Raw genomic sequence first — 22,638 nt, 5'->3', positions numbered from 1 at the left:
GACAAGTCGCCAGTCTGTCACAGGCAAACACATATAACGATGCACACACACAGTTACAACTAGAGACAATTTAGAGAAACCAATTAAACTAACAGTCATGTTTTTGACTGTGGGAGAAAGATGGAGTACCCACAGAGAACCCACACATGCACAGGGAGAATATGCAAAGTCCATGCAGAAAGACCCCGGGTTCGGGAATCAAACCCAGATCCTTCTTGCTGCAATGCAGCAGCATTACAAACAGCGCAACTGTACAGCCCCCTTTATAAATTGATTTACAATAGAAATGGACATCTTGATCATATTCTAATTATTAAAATGCACCTTTACTGGGTCTAAATAGATGATGGATTGTGCTGTTTAAGACATCAGGCCAACAAAGACATAAACAGTATTTGTGGATATTTGTGTTTTGGTGCCACATTTCCAACATTTTCAACTTTATACCCAGAACAAAAAATGCCTGAGAGTCAGTGCTGGCAAAATTAACAGTAAAGCCGATTAGAGTCATTTGTCTTCTTTATCACTACCTTTAATTATGAACAACCACACTGAGATACCAGCACAATGTCAAGCTATGATGTGTGAAATCATTGACACTGCTTTCCATGATGAATATGTAATGATGTTTTTGTTGCAGCTGAAACAATTCAACATAATGACAACAGCTACATAGCAGAGGGCAACCAGAGAAGCTTGGAGGTCGGACAAAGGAAAATCGCACACTCTCGTGTACATAACTAAAGAGGGGGTAGCTGATGGCATATCGGATAAATACAAGCTTGAGTGGGTCCTTGTTTTCCGGGGTGACATTTTGAAGTGACAGCCCTCTTCTGTGCCATTTAATTCCCATGGAGGAAGGAGAAAAGAAGGTGGAGAGAGTGAGAGAATAAGAACTTAAAAAGGACCAAAGAAAGAAAAAGGGAGCAACAGAGATGGTTAGATAACAGTGGGGAGGGGAAAGAAAGAGAACTGATCCATTCTAATGAGGAATAACAAATGGCCCCCTTGGCCTCCCCCTATTCGTCCTCCTCTCTCTACAATGCTGACCTTTGGGTTTGGAAATTGATTTACCGTTGCTGCAGTTGAGAGTGGCATTTTGAAAATGGTAACACCCCACCTCATTAATATAGCCGCATGCAGAGAATATCTTACCTCGGCCACCTGCCAAAGAAATCTTTCTTGCAAAGTTATTTACAAATCAATATTAGATATGAGCAAGTGGGGCGATAAGTGTTTCAAGATTAACCCCAAAAAGGAAATGCATTTTTAAAATGACAAAGTAATTGTAGTCACTCATGGCTATCTTCCATTTAAAATTTAAAATAGAGTACTGATGGTAAGACATAATATGTACCCTTTAAACATACCAACTGAACAACACTTCAATTTTCAGCCTCATAAACTGTTTCAAAGGACGAATCAGTGAACACAACTGAGACATTGTTTTTAAAGCCTAGAACAGCAACACAATGGCAACACAAAACAAGGCAAATTGCCTAAATCCAAAATGCTCTTTGGATGATGAGGTATTTTACAGCCTCCCCCAGAGAGAAGACTTAATGATAAAATTGAGATTAGCAGATAAGCAACCGAGGACTACATTTTCAAACAAAATCCCTGCTTGATTACAGACAGAAAATGGCACCACTTTGGCATTTTTGCAAAACACATTCAAACACCCTCCACTGCTTATGCACACATGCACTTTTGATGCCAAATTTAGTCGGTAGCAAATACAAGCGTTTCAAAGTGGCATGGTTTTGCCAAGTGAAGGCCTATGAGATGGAAGCATAACTTAAATCCTGCAAATTTTGGATCCTTTGAGGAAAATAGTCCTATATTCAGATAAATCTTATAATTTTTCATCTTGTTTGTTGACAAATCTTTATATCAATTACTGAACCGTTTGAGGCTCTGATAAGAGCAGCCCTAATCTTAAAAGAAGAAGGCTTCTGTACCACTTCAACTAGCATGCAGGCATCATTCAATTACTCAGTAAAAGCATATCAAACCCTCTTATTCTTAATTGTTCTCATCAACAGGTTGATAAAATGGCTGGTTACTGAGCATTTCCTAAATATATCTTAATTGGTTGTGAGAAAATTATTATATAACAGGAGCTTTTACTTGGCATAGAAATGGTGACTTGTGGCTCATTGGAATAATCAGTCCTAGTAATGCTGATGGTTTTTTCAAGCCTTCCCCTTTACCAGTTGCTGATGTGGTGCTTGGCAAGGCACATAAGCTGCTGCTCCAGCAAATACACCATAGATGGTGGCTAACGCCATCACTCTTACTTCGCCATCTGTTAATTAAGTCAAGGAATTTAATTTAAAATGGTTTATGGCTTGAGTTTGTGAAACAATGGTCTGTATATTCTGGTAAATGTGTAATTAACAAAAATGTTTCAAAATACATGATATGAAATATGAGGAAAATAATTACATTTGATAAAACTTTTTTTTCTCCATACTTCAAATAATAAAACTGAAATAATCTGGATCAGAGAAACAAAGAGATTGAAGAGTATTTCAGTTTTTCTAAAATCAGACACCTAATTTTGAAACCTTTATATATATAGATATATATATTGACTCTTTCTGATGTCACAAGACAGTTTATGCAGGTAATGTAACTAATTTTAGTTTAAATTGTAATATTATCTCAACTTTCATATTTTACCCTCAGGTGTCCTTTATTGGTAATGGGAACCCTTTTGCATCTTACTTTAAATCCTGGATATAGAGTAAATGATCTTATGTATTCATTAATGTTTTGTATTGACTGATTGACCTGGAAGTTATTTTGAAGCCTTTATAGCAAAAAAGAAACACTACCTCCATGTGATCGAGGGGATCTCCGTTTTTCAGCCAGCGGTACGAAGGTTTGGGCTTAGCGTTGGCTTTGCATTCCCACTCAAGAGTGTCATCGATGGTCTTCTGAACATCCTGAGGCTTCTCAGTCAACTGAGGTGGAGCTGTTAGGGCACAAATATGTCACTGTCAGCAATGATGCAGATTTAAAACAAATCAGTTAAGCAACCCAGAGGGGAATTAATCCATCAAGGGAACAACTAAGGGCACAAATCCGGAATCCACTTCTAATGAACTTGGAAAACACATAAATAAATATTAAGTAAAGCTAAATAAAATTATTTTTGAAGAACGTCATGACGAATGGTTAGGCCAAAGGGAAGCTTTGGGTTTGGTTCATGATCTTGATCAATATATCTTTGCACAGTAAAAAATAAATACATTAATAAACTAGAAAAGCACTTGGAGAGTGAAGCAAGTGATGCACCATATTTTGACTTACACCAATAGCTAAAACTGGCACATGATCTGGATCATACCAAATTTTATGGAATTATTCTTCAAGGCAATTACATTGTTAAAAACAGGTTATATACAACTATAATGATGTAAAATGTATCTTGTTGACAAGAGTTTCTCTTTTTAATAATGGTGTTGTTGCATAAATCAGTATACGTAAGTGTGTTTTATAAGAACACTTGTTTGTTGGTGATTTATTCTCCTCCAAATTCCTAAAATGTCTTAATAGCATTAAAAGTATACATTGCTTTCCAGGAAATAATTACAGAATTAATACTTTAAAGAAAAATCTTCACAAGTCACACATTATAAAAAATAAAATTAACAAAATATGTCACATATTATTTAAACATGCTCATTGAAAACAAATACACTAAATCACATCCAGAAAACATTTCCAGTTATAAAAGAGATGAGTAAAAGAGGGAACAGCAAGTAAGTGGTTCCAAATGGGGAAAATTTAAAAGTATTACTGAAGGTTAATAGTTTAGTTGATTAGAAGGTACTGCAATTTAACCAATGTAACAGGGTTCTTAGGAACCATTAAACTTTAGGGTGGTTGGCTTGGGACAAAAATAAAGAGGCTGTCGAATGTTTGGTTGCTACAGACCAACATCCATGTATTTATCTTCCAATTCTGTCTTAGAATTGATCGATATCCCACAAGGTCCCGTCAGCATGACGTTAAAACAAGATTACAGATTTCTATCACCTGCCTACGAGTCAGGCTCTGAGGTTGTGAAATAGGACAAGAGTAATATCTCACAAGGACATGCAGGGCTTCAACACAGTACTGGCTGAAAAATTTTTCTAAATTTTTATTTTTTTTAGAAAGGGACATTGTACTTTTATTTTATGTAGAATTTAATATTTTTTCTCTAAAACCCTAAAAGAAAATAAAAAATTTTTTTCTTAATAAAAAAGCACTCTGCTTCTAAATAGAAATGGTTTATACATTTTTTTAATCCTCCTTCTTTATGTGTGTTTGAGCCAAAAATTAAAATAACAAAAAGTTATTCAAAATACATTTAAACCATATTAGTCTATGTAATTTTGGTGCATCAGCAATTGTTTCTTGTTTGTTTCAGATAAAGCAATTTCATGTGAACCACTAGTTTGTCCACATTTTTGTTCACATATATAATTCTATAGTTACTGAAAATAGACTGAGGCGATAAAGCGTTGATGACTTGCATGAAAGTAGCTTTTTGCGCTGCACTGGTGCTTTTTACCTGCTGTCTTTGCCTCTATGGGAGAACAGTGGCCTGAACTGAAGGCATCCTTGTTTTATTGCCTTGTATATAAACAGCATCATGATATAACATCTTTGAAAGCTTATCAAAATGTTCTCATACCTCGGAACCTCCAATACTGCGAGGAGGAATTAAAACAATGGATATTTTTTACCAGCTTATCACGATCAACATCTTGAGCCCCTGTCACACCATGACGATTTAGACCAGCGTATGCCTGACATACGAAAAATCAAACAAAAAAGCTGGCATACATTGGGTAAGTTATAGGTACTTTATGTATAAGTTATGAGCACACTGAAAAACGCTGAAACACACTGAAAAAATCTAAACAATTGTGTTAAAGTAACTAAATATGATTAAGTAAATGCCAAAGGGTGTTGCATTATTTTTTTCAGCATAGAGCTTGCTAAATATGAATTGTCCAACAAGATCAGGGGTCTTATTTACGAGGCTGAAGTTCACATGCAATATGCAAAAGTTGTGCTTTTTAAAACAAACTTGGTGGAAAAATGTGTGCTACAGACATTTTGGAGAAATGTAGTGGCACAGATGGTGTTTGAGGGGAACTGAAGCCAGATTGCATTTCTCTCAGACTTTTATTGTCACTTCATATGAAACTTTAATTGTAGATCGACTTTAATGGATCCCCAAACCGCAGTGTGATAAATGCCATCACTGCTGAGCTGACCCGTCACAAATGAAACAAGATTCATAAGCATTAAATTCACAATTCTAACTCCACACACATTTAAATGTTTCCACAACTTTGCATTCCTTTCTCCAAAGATCAAGAGGGTGAGACATTCCCAAGATCAAGGTATTCATGTAACAAGGTATGAGGAATTCACAGAAAATGCTGTAAAAATGTATTACTGGACAAACAGAGGAATTAACTATGATGTAAACTTTGGAAATGAGATATTTAGGAGGGTATGCATTTTGTTTCCTGACCCAGGATGATGACTGTTTATTAATTGATGACTCCAAAGAGCAATGCTCATGGATCTATGTGCTGAATTTAGTCCAGTCCAATTGGAGAGACCAACCTTCCTGACCAACCTTCCTCTAGAATTCCCTTTTTTTATCTGTGAAATATTGAAAAAATTGGAAAGGTCCTGTCCAGGGGTGATGCTGAGAAACTAGTCCATGCATTTGTTACTTCAAGGCTGGACTTCTGTAATTCTTTACTAACAGGAAGTCCACAAACTGTAGTTAAAAAGCCTTCAGCTGATCCAAGATGCTGCAGCCAGAGTTCTGATGAAAAATGAAAAGAGAAATCATTTATCTCCCATCCTGGCATCTCTTCATTGGCTTCCTGTTAAATCCAGAATAGAATTTAAAATCTTCCTTCTCATGTATAAAGCCTTAAACGGCTAAGCTCCATGTTATAACAGAGATATGATTGTTCCTTATATTTCTAACAGAGCACTTTGCCCTTAATCTGCAGGTTTACAAGTAGTTCCTAGAATTTTAAGAGTAGAATGGAGGCAGATCTGTCATGATCTTGGCGCTGATGGTTTGGTTTTTTCCTTTGCTCATTGCTCCCCTGTCTAATTGGTCCAACGGCTGATTAATGCCAATCATTTCCACCTGGCTCCTCTGTTATTTATATTGTGTGTTTGCCTTCCATCAGCGCCAGGTTATTTGAGTGTTTTGGTGAGACTAACTCTAGCATTCTTTAGTCTGTTTTGTTTTCCTGATCTGTTTTTGACTGATTCCTAGATTCTCTCGGCTTCTGAACCTGGACCTGCCTTCTGACCCCGGCTTTGGATTTCCCCTTTGGACTCGGTTGCTGTTCAGCGTCGGCTGGCACCTGCTCCACTCGCTCTCCAGGAATTCTGGAGGCGACGCCCGCCGCAAGTTGTGGTGTAACTTCCCATCTGGATTCAGCCGTGTTCTCCGTGAATGGACTGAGCTTTGAATAAGGTCAGTGACTTTGCTCCAAGTCATTATCAGCCCAACAAATCCAGTCACTGACCTGTATTCTCCTATCTCTGCGGAGATCTACCCTGCGCTTTGTTTGTTTTTATAAACGCTTTGAACTTTCCCACTGCCTGTCTCGCCTCGAATTCTGGGTCCAACATCCTGAGTTCATTACAAGATCTTTTAGCTTTCAGGCTCCTCTCCTGTGGAACCAACTACCGGTTTTATTCTGCGAGGCAGACACCCTGTCTACTTTGAAGGTTAGGCTTAAAACTTTCCTTTTTGATAAAGCCTATAGTCAGAGTGGCTCAGGTTATCCAGAGATATATCTATAGTTATGCTGCTATAGGTTTAGACTGCTGGAGGACATAAGGACCCTTTTTCATAATTCTGCTTCATTCTATCTCTATTCTCCCATTCTGCAGAATGTCTTAGTTCAATCTTTAACGCTATGCTCTGTCTGCTTTTTCTCATCATAGTAAATTAATCTGGTCTGTTTCTGTTTGGCTGTGACACAATCTTGGAGATTAATATAACACCTTTGTTTGTGGATGTTGGAACTTGGCCTGTTTTTCAGTGTAGTCTTGTTTTTCTGCCTCTGACTAACTGAATGGGCTCTCTTTTCTCCTCTGATGTAGGAGCTAGCTAGGAGCTCGCCAGCCTGGCTGTGTGTTTCCTGGACGGGGCCGTCTGTGGAGCTGGTTGACAGTTGCCGTCTAAAGTTGTCTAAAGTGTTGCTACAACCATGCTTGGTGTGAGCGATTGCCTACAATTTAATTAGTCAATCTAATCAACTGGTCTTCTTTAAATAGAAAACTTTGAATCAGTTTAATTGTATGAGTGTTTGAATTGTCTCTGAGAAGTGCCTTGAGAAGACGTGTTGTGAATTGGCACTATATAAATAATCTCAACTTAATTGAAGACATGAAACACATTTTAACAGAGGATTTATATGTTCTCTCCTACTTCTGGACTTGAAAAACGTATAATCATGGCTCGTATAGATAGGACATTGCAGTCCTATCTATACACAATAAAAGCTCTTATCTTAGAACTGATACTGATCTTATTCAATTATCAGATGGACAGGAAAACGGGACACTGTATTTCTAGTAATTAAGGCAGACATTGCAGTACTGCTCTTCAGAACTATCACTATACTTTCGCTGACAGTTTAAAAGGACCAAATCTTGCACACATCCAACCTTACTCTAAGGATTGTATCTGAATGTTAATATACTGTAATAATGCATAATTGTATCGAAGGCACACTTAGCAGAAAAAAAAAAAAACTCTTAGAACTTGCTAGAGTAAAAACATCCCATAAGGCTATTTGGTCAGACATCATCAATGCATTAACTGCAACATAATGAAGAACAAAACTATAAAAATCCTTCATCTAGGGACATGAAACGCTTTTCTTGGAATCTAGGCCATAATTCCAGTGTTGGTGAGAGAAAAATCACTTCTCCCTTAGAGGGTGTGTAAATCTAACAGGGCCACGGTCCCCTGTTAGTTGCTGGCACAATAAAAGGGATTGTCAGAAATGAACTGGTGGAAATAGGTTAATTTACAACCACATTCATCTCTTTGATTCTGTTGTAAATTGACAATAATAAAACCTACAGAATACATGACAACTAATAAAACTTTCCACCAGCTTCACATCAAAGTTACATTCCTCCTTTCAAGGCTTGTTGACCAAGTGAAGTTTGATAGTTGCTTCAATTAGGTTGTGAACCTGGGGGTAGGTATTTTTTTTTCTAAATAAGAAAAAAAATTGTACCCAACATGTTAGGAATAAGAATGACAGCTTGAGAGCAGAAGATTTTTTAATACCCAAGACAGTCAGCACAAAGTTAGGTAAGCTTTAAATCAAAGTTTGAAAAACTATCATGCTCTGGAACTCACCATAGAAAGACAGCTTTCCTTTAACTGAGTTTCTTCCTCTGCTGTTTTCTGCTATGCATTCATACATCCCCGAATCCTCTTGTTGGAAATAAGGGATCTCTAAAACTCCGCTGGCTTTATTCACATCCACCTTCCTGCCAAAAGGGGCCCGATCCACCCTTTTCCAGCTTATGGTTGGCACTGGGCTGGATGTGACGAAGAGAAAATCAAAGATAACAACCTCTGAGGTATTTTGAAAGAAATACAAGCAATGACAGTAAAGCACTTAACAGGATGAAGCTTGTAACCTTCACATAAAACACTGATTGTTTGCAATCACTGTGCCCTCAAAATCCATTCAATTGCCTCAACACTGTTCCATACTTAATCTGCAGGTTGTATAAACAAATAATGAAGGGTTTGATGTCTTGAGATGAGAAAAACACACTTTCCAAGTGCAAAACATTCCAGTTTGACAGTTGAGCTCTTAGCGACAGGGACGACTTCAGGGAGCTGCACTTCAATTTTAGGCTCGTATTCACCCATCACACCTGCAGAAACAAAGAAAAACAAGGTGTCACATCCCCCGCATGTCTCACAAAAATGAATTCAACTCAAGGCCAGGAAAAGGTTACAAATATTCCAAAGGGAAAAAAAGGAGCTTCAAATGGTAAGGTCTATATCACCCAGTTACATGCAGGTTACCAGCCACCCCTCTTTATTGTAGATCTTTGAATTACAGTACCTTGAAAACATTCTTATTGTTTAAATGTGATTTTTTCATAAGAGTAAGTTCCATGTATTTGTTGAGACTTAATGTGATAGACGTACACAAAGGAGTGTATATAAAAATGGGAAAATGATGCATGGTAACTCTGAGTTTGATTCAAATACATATCTAAAAAGAAGGGTATTAGCTGTCAGCCATAACTGGTAGATCGTGTTATGAGATAATTTATAAGAAAGTCAAAAGCAGCAGAATAAAACATGTGGGAGATACAGAAATCCTGTAGCAAGGGAAAAGTCAAATTATTTGGCCTACCTCCAAAATTCTACCTGTGGCTATAATTAACCCTGAATATCAACCCTAAACGCATGCACTGTGATTTCTATGAAAGTGCTGTTTAAGGATTCCCTTCATTAAGATCAACTTTATTAGATTAATTTTTTTTGCCAAGAACAATAAGCAAAACCATAGTTTGTGCATTTGCAAAGCTTGTAAAGACAAAGATGAAAAGATGTAGTCCATTTCAGTATCTGTTGATAATCACACATCATTTTCACATATTAATCACATATTATCTATGCTGTTGATATTAAGTGCAAATAAAATGCATTCTTACTTGATTATAATGTTATTTTCACATGAATATTCCAATCAATATAATCTTAAAATGACAAAATATTATAAATGGGACACTGCATAACCACAGCTTAAAAATGCTTGTTATTTTAAAGTAGTCATTTAAAATTTGGAATAGAAAGTTTCATTTTTTCTTTCCAACAAAATTATAGTGAACATAAATAGACAACCGCCAAATTAGTGATTTTGAAAGCCAAGTTAGATATGAAGTAAAATGCAGCTGGTTGAATTTACTGCCAACAGATTGCAAACACAGACCTTTTGGCAGCAGTCACTAAAGTCTCAACACCTGTGATTTAAAAAGAATCGACTGAGCAGAAATAAAATTTGGATCTGCATCTCCTTCATGCAGTTAGATAAAACTTAGGAAGGGTTCTCCGTTACCATCAAGCCGGAGGACTAAAGGTGTTGGTGGTCCTTGAACACTGCTTTTGGTGACAGTGTTTGTGACCACACACGTGTAGTTGCCCACATCAGAGGGTTCCACTTTGGCAATATAGAGATTGCCTGTCTTCTGGGAGATAAACCGCCGTGTGTCCTGGATGACAAAAGACGGGTACGCGTTGAAGATCCAACTGAAAGTGAGTTCTGCAGAAAGAGCCAAAGAAAGTTTTGCGTAAATATATGCAACCAACAGAACATGCTCTGGTTTTATAGATCATCTGAACATATGTGCACATTCAGTGGGTTTCATCTGCCGTCTTATCACAACCTTGTAAGAAGATGCCCTAAGGGATAAAGCAATTAGTGCATAGAAATGGGAGCCAGATTTTCATGATTAAAAACATAATTTATAATTAAAGACCAGTTACTTCTACTACTTATTTTAATATTGTAAATAAAAAGCATTCCAACATATATGCTAAAGTAATGAGGCTGGGAGGTTGGATAAAGGTTTTTGCTTTATTATCATAAGTTATTATTTTTTTTATCTTATACAAGATTATTTTAGATTAGTTTATTTATATGGAATCAGAACTTTGCTTTAGTATTCCTCTGGTATTTTGACAGCATCTGGAAAAGTGGAACAAAATTAACTAGACCCTTCATCCCCACAAATTCCCACAACTGTTGAATAAAGTGGCATCTCACACTGCAGGATAAAACTATTTGTAAATGGATCCATTCCTTCTCCATTTGTAAATACAAGAACCAGGTAAAAATAATGAGGGAGGCAAGAAAATAAGGGGTTCATAGAAGCAGACTTGAACATTTTGTTTGTTTGTTTTTTGCTGATATTTTTTCATGTAAAGATTTGAAGCAAAGATAACTAATATATTCCAGGATATTATTTCCATTATTTTCACATTCTTATGTGATGTTAGTGGTTTCACACACTCCTTTTAAAACCAGAGGGGATGGTTCATTTCCGACAGTGGCTCTGAGGCTGTGGAATGCTTTGCCTCCTTCTTTACGCTGTATGAATTCTGCTGATTCTTTTAAAAAGCAACCAAAGACTTCGCTATTTAAGCAGGCTTTAATTAGACGTGTGGTTTTTGTGGCTTTGTTTGTATGTTTCCATTTGTTTTTAAAATGTTGATATACATTGTATTCTACATTTTTATCGTATTATATTTTCACTGTGAAGCACTTTGTGATTTTTATCTGTGAAAAGTGCTATACAGATACATTTAACTTACTACCTTTTTGTTTGTTTTATTTAATAATCTTAGCCTATATATTTTACATATATATGTGTGTATCTGTGTACATATTTCATATTTATTTTGTAATATTTTTACACTACACAGAAAAATAAACATGAATACAAAAGATATAAATAGTGAATTTTAGATGTATCCCATTATTAAACCATAAGCTTGAATATAATGTATCCCTAGCTTGCAGAGCTACAACAGCCTATATGGAGGCTTTACCCAATGTTTATGTAACAATTACTGAAAATTATTGTACAATTTGTTAGGCTAAAGTTGAATAAAAAGGACTATCTCTAATCAGTGCTCAGGATATTCTGTTGGTTTGACTTCATGTTGTGCAAGTCAGTCAAGTTGTTTAAGCCAAGCCTAACTTTTGAAAAATAGACCCACACCAAAATACCTTCAACACCAGAGTTTATACTTGATACAAAACAGTAACTTTCAAACAGAATACACATTTGTTTAAGAGTTTTTGTTCTTCCAGGAACTGTTACATAGTAAAACACCAACTGTTAATCAAACAGCTACAGTCAAATATAACTGTTTCAACATTCGGTCCAAATCAGTGTAAAATTTACTCTATAGCCAGTGTCAACTTTTGAGATAATTTTACTAATTTTAGTGTCAGGAAGACCTCTAAGAGTCTGGCAGGTAATCGAAAACATATAGAGTAAAAGTTACATTGCATGGCTGTCAATTTTTTAACTGATTATTAGCTTCAACACTTTAACAGATTCACACTCATAATAGTTGTTAATACTCTATTTAGAGTAAAATTGATTGGCTGTAAATTTTAAACATAATATTTTTACAGTGTAGATCACACTGTTCTATTAGATTTAAAGAGATAAAGTTTTTATCTTTCCCAGAAAACACATTTCCATTGTTCTGACCCCGAGAAATTGTGTTTTACATCACTGCACTTGATGTTTTACATTTAACATGGTCATATAAGACTTGAATGGTCATTAAAAGTCATCAATGAAGCTCTCTATAGTTTCAACAGAGTACTAATTTGCTACCTGAATATAAATGTCAGAATTTTTAGATATTGTAAAATATTTAATAACTTTTTCTAATCTCTTATCTTGCATTTACTAATTCTAAACAACATTTTTCTAGGCATATCTTTTTATTTAAAACTCCAGCGAATTACACTTTAGTTTGAAGGTGAAACACATCCAAATGAGAAAACATTCCAGCTTTATGACCACTTTTGCAAAATAATGCATAATATTTTGAACTTCGAACAGGAATCTTGCTTTGAAACTTGTGACCACATTCTAAAAATGTAATACCCTATGAAACCATTATATTACAGATTGTTTTATTCTGTTTTATACCCCCTCTTCTAATACTCATTATCTAATGTAACAAGTTTCAGGGAAAGAGCTGCTATACTCCCAGCCAAATAGAGTGCAGTCATAAAAGCTTTTGCACTAACAGCGACATTACAAGGCTGAATATTGGTGTTTTGACATATTGACATAAGGATAAATTGCTCTGGACCACACTGCATCCCTGTCCCAAAAGCAATCTAAGCTGTTTGTAAAACTTGTCTAAGTGATGACTTTGCAGTATAGCGCTGAGAATAAGTAAGATGCAAGGTGTACATTTATTTACCCCTGCATGGAGAGGGACGCCTGGCTCTTGCAGCCTTGCAATTGTAACAGAATATTGAGAACTGCCTGTTTCTGTCATTTCTCTATAGTCATCTCAACTCCTTTTTATTTGATTTCTCCCACCTGTCTGATAAATAACTTCAACATTTCAACTTCTTTGCCTATTAACTTTCAACCTTTTAAACAGTTGTGCCCTGCTACATTTCCATGTGGTCTTTAAGTCAGTGCCTTTACACTTTCTCCTGTTATATTGTGCAGTTTGCTTACAGGGCTATCCGAGGAGAACAGGATGCCAGTCTTACCATTCTGGATAAAGTACAGAGTTATTTAAATTTCCTTAAAATATATGTAGTTTAGCTGAACATTTTTATGTGCTTGTGTGATCCGAGTGGCAGTAGCTGTCTTGTCATTGTGTCATAAATCAAAGCATTTCTACAGTAGCAGCCATTCAAAATGGCCCTTCCCAGTCAAATACCAGCAGAATGGCAGCCGACTTCCCTGCGACTCCCAGCAAAATACCCTCAAACTTACAGCCATTGGAGTGACCCCTTCTTGCATATTTTTTTTACTCTGACTCCTCCCTTTCACTGAATTTCAGGGTCTGACCAGGATATGATGCTTCTCTTTAGATCTTGTTGTCCACAAGTCGTGACAGAAAGAACATTTTAGTACAAAAATCTATGTTTAAAAAGCCATTGTAGAGGACCAGCCAAGGGCCCATCAAGGAAAATGGGGAAATTTTGAATGGCTACTACTATAATAGGAGACCACAGCAAGCCTATATTGACAGTGTTTTATCTGACTCAGGGTTCCAACCACCGGTGTTCCACAGGGCTGTGTCATGTTTCTGTTCTATTTTGTATACTAATGAGCTGTAATTTGACAGCACTTTTTTATCTTTCAAATTATCCTAATGACATTGCTCTGGTTGCGTTCATATTGGATGCTGATAGTCTTTTAACCTTACACTTTCCTCATGGTTCAGTGACAGCTACTGGAACCTTATTTTTTTTTTTTAAACTAAGAAATATCTTTAAAATATAATTCAGGCACAATAGCTACTGTGCCTTCTTTAAGACCCGTCCTCATGGGAGAGCAGGTAGAGGAACAGACAAAAGATTTTTATATCTAGGGGCAATCTTAGATGACAGGATGACCTTCCAGCCAAATGTTGACTATGTGTATGAGGAGTCTAGACAGCCTCTTTTTCTCTTAAGGAAAATAAGGTGCTTCAAGAAGAAAACACAGCATTCAGCTAGTCTATTGGGCCCTCATTGAAAGTGTTCTTCTTTATTTATATAAAGGTTTTTAGACCCTTATCGATAGAGGCAGAAATTAGCTGAAACAAGCCGGTAAGATAATTAGTCATCAGTTAAATTTATCCTCCTGATCTACATTAACATGCTGAGAAAAACACAATAACTCAGATTTACAATATGTCCTTCAAACCCTCTCTTAGCTGCAGCCATTTTTTAGAAGATTGAAGTTCCCATTGAGAAAACAAAAAGGAGAACAACTATACCAATTTAATCAACCTTAGATATGTTGAATCAGTACAAGGGATGACTTAAATAGACCTTCATTGACTAGATTATTGTTGTATTTTAAAGATAAAAGCGATTTTAAGAAACATTGTTTTTTTTTTATATTTGCACAGGTTTATAAAGCAGTGGTTAAAGTTCCAGTGTGTAATAACTCCACGGATTTACTGACAGAAATGTAACATAATATACATAAGTTTGTTCTTTATTATTTTACATGAACTGAAAGTCTCAATCTTTATGTTTGTGTTGCCTTAGGAATTTGTATTGCAAACAAACCTTGTCTACACTTGACAAGAACCATTTTGTACCATGATGGCCTCTGGTTTGTTGGTGGGGGAGAAGCGGTGGCGGGAGCAGTTCATGTCGCTGCAGTCTGAACATTAGATGTAGCTGAACATCAGACACTGTTGCTTTAACTAAGTGGTTTTTAATCTGTGTTTGTTTTATGAAAGATTCTTGCTAGATATCACATAGCCCCATTTCCGAGGTGATGCGCTTTAAGGTGTGAGAAATAGATAATTCTTTGCATTTCCATAATGAATCCATCTTTAAGCATACTTTCAGTCTTTGTGTGTTTTCTTCTCAGGAGGCAGGATGTTAATCAATGACCCAAATAAAAACTATGCATTGCAGGTTTTGTTTGAATATAACCTTATACTCTGATGCAATACCTTCTATGAGTTGTCAAATAAAAGTTTGGAATTAAGTCCTGTTTTCCCTGCTGTGAATAAACATTGCAGACCCTAGCATATCAATGTGATGATAAATAAACGCTGTTTGCCCAGATATAGTTTTCAGATCCTTTCATGACAGTCTGTGGTCTGGCTATAAACTGATGCTTGATGTGTCTGAGCAATTAGAATGACCTGGTTCTGACTTAAACTCAACCAAAGGGGTTTGTTTCATTTCTGTCTCTCTTTAAAAGGAAGGCAAGGGTAGAATAATGAATGGACTAGGCATTAATAGTGCTACCGAAGAAGGACGGTGTTTCTTTAGTTCCAAAACATGCTGTCTACCTCAGAATAGAGCTCAACATTTATCACATCCTTTATTGTTAGTGGTATAAATTGTATTACTGGTCAAAGAGATAAACTAAGATATATGAAAAAACAACTTAATGATGTTTAAAAAATCCCAAGAATGTCTGAATTAGTATCATTTTTCCTTCACTTTTTTTTTCTGTAGAACATTAAAAATTAAAATAATATGATTAAATGCTTTTCTGGTATAAAGTTTAGCAATAAAAATTGTACTTCTTTATGTAACTGGTGGTCTGAAGAGGGCTATTTTATATGGACCCCTATCATTTTTCAATAAACCTTAGTACCCCGATCAGTGACTCACGTCTGCTATTAATGATTTCTACAACCACATTTAACCAGTGAGGTAGCACTCAATTTTTTCTAAAGAATTTCAAATGGTCAGCATATACAAGGAGAAGAAATTGTTAAAGATGTCTCTAGTCCTGGAAGCTTAATAAGGGGATCCTCCCTCTTCTCTTCAGCTCTCTAACTAGCCATTGAAGAAGGCCTAGACTATGCTGTTCCTAATATTCAAAACTGATTTTATTTTTCAGGAATAGGATTTTTAATGTGGTTATTCCCAGTCCCTTTAAAATGTTTTATTTATATGATTTCAGATTCAACTGCTTGTGGCTCCAAGCTGACCAGCATGCACATGAGAATATAAAGAGCATTGTACTGTAACCAACAGCACAGGAGTAAAAACAGAGAAATAGGTGTAAAGGTTTAAATGCACAAAGTAAGCCATTTAATGTGTAATGTGTGGGAAAAATAAAAAGTGATTGCAATTCTTTATTGTACTGTTTTAAGGATATCTGGTTTGGAAACAGGCAGCAATGGTGTAGCAGAGATGGTAAAAACTTCACAGAGACTTGAGTTTATTCAGAACTGTATCCTTTTGAGGACAACTCTTAATACTTTATGTCAGCGTCTCTCCTCTTACCTCGAAAGGCAGAAGGCTTGATGCAATGAAGTGTATCGGACTGCAGCAAGAGCAGATCCTAGATCCTTACATGCTCTTCAACCGTATTAGCATTTTGAGGTCCTCCGTTTAAATGTTGTATGAGAATTTACTAACACAAACATTTCACATCTGGGCGGTTCCTATGAGCTTTTCAATTAAGCCTGAAAAAAATTTCATTAGTTAATTACTCATCTTATGTCTATTTTAGTAACTGCTACTTTTTCCTACTGTTAAATGAAACCCCTTTTGTCTACACCTTGAAGCTTTCTCTGTCCGGTTTATTTTCCTAAAAAGAGATCACTCGGGAGAAACTCTTCAAATAATACTTCAGAACATATATATATTTAAATAACCATCAGACATGACAACAGATTTTGATAGAAATTGTAATCTTACTCAGATCAGAGAAGTTGTTTTGGGGTTACAGAAAGCAGCTGCTTACCAACCGGGCTCACATCTCAGGAAATGGCTCCGTTTCTTAGCAGTGTCCATACAGTGAGCCTTGAGTGCCTGTTACAACTTGAACAATAACCTAAAACCTCTTGCAATGATATCAAGTTATCAAGATAGATATGTTGCATTTACTAACTAAACACTGGCTCAGAGAAATCAAAACAAAAAGCATTATTTTATGCCTATTACAGCTGAACTGACTTAAAATATTTTCTAATCATCTGATCGAACACATCTTCGCCGACCTGTGTGCAATTATAGTAGACCACAGGCTTTGGTTTGGCTTTTGGGACACTGAGTGTTCTGGCTGAGATGTGGGTAGTGCTATCAAACCTTGAACAAATGTTTCACTATTGTTTGATGGGTCACTGATACGTCTGCATTTTCCCATGGGTGGGTGATCATCCCTGGACTCGCTGTCAGAATTTGAGCTGCTTCCTACCCAATCATCCTCATTGGTCTCTCCCTCTCCGCTGGAATTGCTATCATCAATATTTTTAAGCATTTCTAAAGCCTGTTTAGCGGTTAGAATTCTTCTGAAAGCCATTTTTCTGGATTAGCCAAAGAGTTTAAGGTAGAATGATGGTTGCAAGGCAACAGTACCGCGGGACAAATTTACAATGGCATCAAAATGACGGATGTGGGAGATCGAGGTAAAATTAACCATATTTAATTTTTACGTTTTTATTTTATTAAAAAAACTATATGAAAATGCAGGAAATATAGAAACTGGAAAAGTCGGTTAACATGAGCAACATGTGATTAATTTAAATGAAGCTCTTTCCCTTTTAAATCTTAGAACCGTCAAAATGACGGCCTTCAGACTTCTAATTTTAAGGTTTGCCACAAGCCACCTTGGAGACACAGTAAACATGTGGAAGAAGGTGCTCCGGTCAGATGAGTGCTAATCACCCTGAACACACCATGTCCACTGTCAAACATGGTGGTGGCAGCATCATGGTTTGGGCCTGCTTTTCTGGATTTCTGGAATTTAGGAGAAGATGGATGGAGCCAAATAAGGACCATTCTGTAAGAAAACTTGTTGGAGTCTGCGAAAGACCTAAGACTGGGACGGAGATTTATCTTCCAACAAGACAAGGTTTTTTTGTTAAAGTTTGAAATATTGAATAATTTCATTCCACTTAATGATTTTGTCCCACCAGTTGTTTATTCTTCAGAAAAAATACAATTTTATATGTTTGAACCGTGAAATGTGGTAAAAGGCACTGTATATAATGATGTGAATAGATGCACTAAAGCATTCCCAACAGAAGTGTAAATAAAGTGAATATTTTGAATTAACCCTTTAAAGCCTGATCCAAGAATAAAACAAAACAGAAAATTACTTTTTTTTTTGTTTGAATTCCTTATTTGCCCTTTAACAAAATATGTAAAAAGAAAAAACAGAAATACATTTTTGATATTAATAATTTATTACTATGCGATAAGTCAAGATTTTTTGTGTAGTCTTCTACTGGCTGTTATCAGGTATATCTGATTGTGTACAATAGGATTTTGAGCAAAGTTTTTACCATTAAATTATGCAAAAGGTGTCAGATGCAAAACATTTCAGAAACTGTATGTATCAAATATGATACATTTGGCATTATAGGGTTAAGACATATTTAAAATGTTTTGCTTTTTTTAAACATATTTTTAGCAGTTTGAATATGAGATCATTTTGTCTATCCACCATTACAATATGATAATGAACATGATGCTAACTGCTTCCTTTTCCCCACTACATAAATATTTCTTAAACTAAAGGTTGCATAACAGGGGTGCCAATAATTGTTTATGTTGTTTTAAATATAGTGTTAACTACTACCCAGAGTATCAAGCAACAATAAATGGAAAAGAAGAAAACAGAGGGGGGAAATAATCCAATCAGACCAATGGCTGATTACCAAGTATTCTGTTAAAAATTCATAAAGAGCTAAAGGAAATAGGATCTAAGTTAACAAATAGCACTGTCGGTGGTACTTGATTGACTCAAAGCCTTTCTTGGATGGGTGGTAATGATATAATGCAATTGTGAATGTCAGATTTTCATTGTGGTTCAATTTATTCTTTGTATAATGAACCAAGAGCATCAATTTCCCATTAATGATCTGTGAGGAGCAAAGAAAAATGCAACCTGACAGGCCAAGGACAAGCTGGGTTTAAGAGTGGGTTTAATGCACAAATGTAGACGGTCAGGTTGTGCCAAAGTCTATCCTGCAGGTCTGCTCCTTAGTTAGTGACAGATACTGTATTAGCCACAGCTTCCAATCTGTATTCATAACAAACAAGTTTGCTACATGGTATGGCTTAAGTCACGCAACGGGGAAAAATCCCTGCAAGCTATATGTGTGCCTACCAGCCGGCAAACAGCTTATGTTTCAGGGGTTACATGCACTGGAAACAGAAAACAAGTGATTTCAACCTTGAGTAAATCTAAAAAGCCTATCTCCATTAACAGAAAGAGGTCAGATGCATTAGGTCCTGGTCTAGCCACAGACATTCAGAGCCTCTCAAAGCAGAGTGACACATTATATAGCAAACACAGGGCAGCCCGGTAAAAGGATTCTGTCAGAGCTTCTTTTGTACACACAACAATATTTTTAAAGTGAAAAAGTACAGCTTTGGAATGCCTTGAAGGTTTGAAATATCCCAACTTAACCAATCTGCTCTCTACAGAGGGGCTGTAAGGTATTAATAGAGTGAAACAAAGCCTTCATAAATCATGAATGGGTTGGTGGAAGCCCTTAAAAGTGAGACAGATCTCGTTGAGGATTGTATTGAGCAAATTTTGAATGTAATTTCATCTTTTATATATTTAAAAGCCAATCACACTTTTTTGCAGGTATGAAGGACGCAACACTCAAGAATTTGTACCAGGATTACTGAATCACATTGATGCAATTTTGATTAAATGCTAATAAAATACACCCCAGAAATATGAGATGGCATTGAAAAGAAAAGGAAGCATAACTCTTCGCAACATTCCTATTGCTATTTTTATTCATATACAATTATTCTTCTTATTAAAAGAATTAGGGATAGTTATCATAGTAATACAATTATATTAACATATTAATCATACTGATAATAAGCACTGAATGTCATTGACATAGATTATCCCCAGTAGGATCACTGTATTACTGATGCTTAGACAGGCAGAGATAACAAAACAATAGTAATGATAATCAGTATGTTTGTAATTAAATGTTTGCAACTGATTTATAAGACCCTGCAAAGCCAGGTCAATAAGAACCATTGTTTAAAAAAAGTTAAGATGTGGACACTCAAAAGTTAAAGCTGTCAGCTAGACTTTTTTAGATGTCCTGTAAGAAGCATCTTTATGTTTACATATTATTACGTTTTGAAACTATATCAGTGTTTATCTACACCAGAGGATACTCCATAGTGATTTTTAATTACCTTTGACATATGTTATTTAAGTTAAGGGCACTGCATATGCAAATATGACAAGCTGGTAAAAAATTAAAGCAGACCAACCAGACCCTTCAACAGACAGCAATTATCTGATTATAGCTCCAACTCTGGCTCCTTCTAGAGAAGGACCTTTCAAGTCACTTTCTTCTGCATGTAGCAAAGAAAAGAACATATTGAAAAGGTCTTCCTTCTATAGTAATAAAGATCAAAGGCTATCTATATTTAAAAGATGGTGCTCTTTGGTGGTTCTGCACAGGAGGGGTTTATTCAAGCGTGCCTACTGCAGTAAAATAAAAATAAAAGGACTGATGTATACTAAGTATATTTTACAAATCATAATTTCATGAAAGCCTTTCCCTGCCTTTGGATTAGAGCTTGATTGAACAACGAAGGACTGTGTAGTGATCAGCAGCTCATTCTTAAGAAAGAATCGCATATGCTGAAAAAGCTTTGGGTAAACAACTTACATAAAAGCATTAGTGACGAAGTAGCTTTGTATTCTATCAAAGGTTTTTGTAGCAGGGAGATCCTTAAGGTTTTTACAAACATCTCCCAGTTAGAGTGCTGCAATGAGGAGAGAGTAGATGCTGGTCTGCACATTCAGCTTATGTTCTTTGTTTTTCTTCCTCCATTCTTGCTTTGTTGTTCCATTAGTAATATCACTGCATCTCTGCAGCATGATTGCATGATGTAAATATTCTTTTTTGTTTGAAAGTTTCAATCAAATAAGTATTTTGAAATTTATTTTAACTTTAATTGAAAAGAAAATAACAGAATTTAGTTGAATATTTACTTTATTATGTATGAAAGTAAGTAGATGAGTTGAAGTTTGCTTTTTTTTGTATTTTGTATTTTTGATTTGTATTTAGTGCAAACTAGTGCTGAAACAATTAATCAGATTAAACGTGAGTAACCAACTACTGAAATAATCGTCAACTAATTTAGTAATTGATTTAGTAAAACATGCCTTTAGGTGACAGCGCGATCCAATTAGAGCAGTAATTTGTACAAAGATTGTTAAAATATATACATATTTTGCATTTCAGATGCAAAATATAACGTCACAGTCAGTTGCGCTCATTGGTCAGAGCGATAGCCGATAGGCACAGACATGGTTTAAAAAACAATGGGTTGTTCTCATCAACAATCTTCCGATGTCCCATTCATCGGGGCCAGACTAAATTACACATTTAATCTCACATTTAGTCTGTTTTATCAGGCTATAAACCTGTAAAAATCATTTGTTAACATCTATGATAAAACTGTCTGGATTCATCGCAGATTTAAAAACTGGAGCTAAATGAGAAAAAACATTTTAGTTTTTTGGGTTTGTTTATACATCTATATCTGAAAGAGGCTGTCAGGCCTGCCATTATACAGTTATAATAAAAATTGTACTCAGCCCACTCTTATTTTTAAATTTTCAATATTTGTCTCGACAAGACAGATTTTTATTGACAGGTGATTCAGTAAAACATAACATATTGAACAAAACTGGGTTGGTCTGAGATTAGCTATTCTATCATCGAAAAAGATAAAACAGACTTTTTTTATAACTGGTCAGTTTGATGAAAGCAGAGTTTGCTGTTTTTTGTCTAAGAGCAAGAAGCAGCAGAGATGCTGATAAGGTAACATCCTTTGGGTGTGAGATAATGAAGAGTGGTCACAAAAAATGGATAATGTTTCCACTTATAGTTGAAACTAACAAACACATGAGGCAAAAAAGTACGTATTTTAGCCAAAGTTCTTTTGTTTTGGTTTTATACACTGTAGCTTGCCCTTGGTTTTAATAGCAATGGGTGTTATGCACATTTTGAGGTAGTGCAGCAGAAAAGGTTGATGGGTGCAGCAAAATTCACATCAACTTACCAGTGGCACGGGAAGGGGGGTGCTGCGGGGGCTGCAGCCTCCCTCGTCATAGCATCAGCCCCCATGGTGGGGGGCTGTGGAGTAACATAATATTGTACTTAAAAACATGAAATTATTTATGTATTTATTTTTTAAAAGACTGTGTTTGATATGGGATTAAAATGATGGACTGTGTATAAGATATAAACTAATGATTCATTATTTTAATATTTCATAAAAATCTAGGCTACTCCCCCTGAAGCTTCCGCCACCTCACATTCGTTTAGGCATGGCTAGCAATAGGCAGCAGAAACGTATTTCT

At 35.9% G+C, this 22,638-nt stretch overlaps 1 protein-coding gene across 1 annotated transcript in view; it reads right to left on the bottom strand.

The window, feature by feature from the left end:
- Positions 1 to 22,638, bottom strand: part of LOC107086879 (contactin-3-like) — a 127,232-nt gene that overhangs the window by 33,031 nt on the left and 71,563 nt on the right. Inside the window, exons 6-9 of the mRNA XM_015378114.1 lie at positions 10,152 to 10,355; positions 8,853 to 8,955; positions 8,426 to 8,610; positions 2,841 to 2,980 (exon numbers count right to left, since the gene is read on the bottom strand). Coding sequence (XP_015233600.1) covers positions 2,841 to 2,980; positions 8,426 to 8,610; positions 8,853 to 8,955; positions 10,152 to 10,355 — 632 coding nt within the window. The remainder of the gene's footprint in view (positions 1 to 2,840; positions 2,981 to 8,425; positions 8,611 to 8,852; positions 8,956 to 10,151; positions 10,356 to 22,638) is intronic.

Source organism: Cyprinodon variegatus, unplaced genomic scaffold (assembly GCF_000732505.1).
Source record: "Cyprinodon variegatus isolate N-32 unplaced genomic scaffold, C_variegatus-1.0 Scaffold165, whole genome shotgun sequence".
Classification (NCBI taxonomy): Eukaryota; Metazoa; Chordata; class Actinopteri; order Cyprinodontiformes; family Cyprinodontidae; genus Cyprinodon; species Cyprinodon variegatus.
The sequence above is the reverse complement of the archived record's forward strand: the minus strand, read 5'-3'. Positions and strand labels throughout refer to the sequence as shown.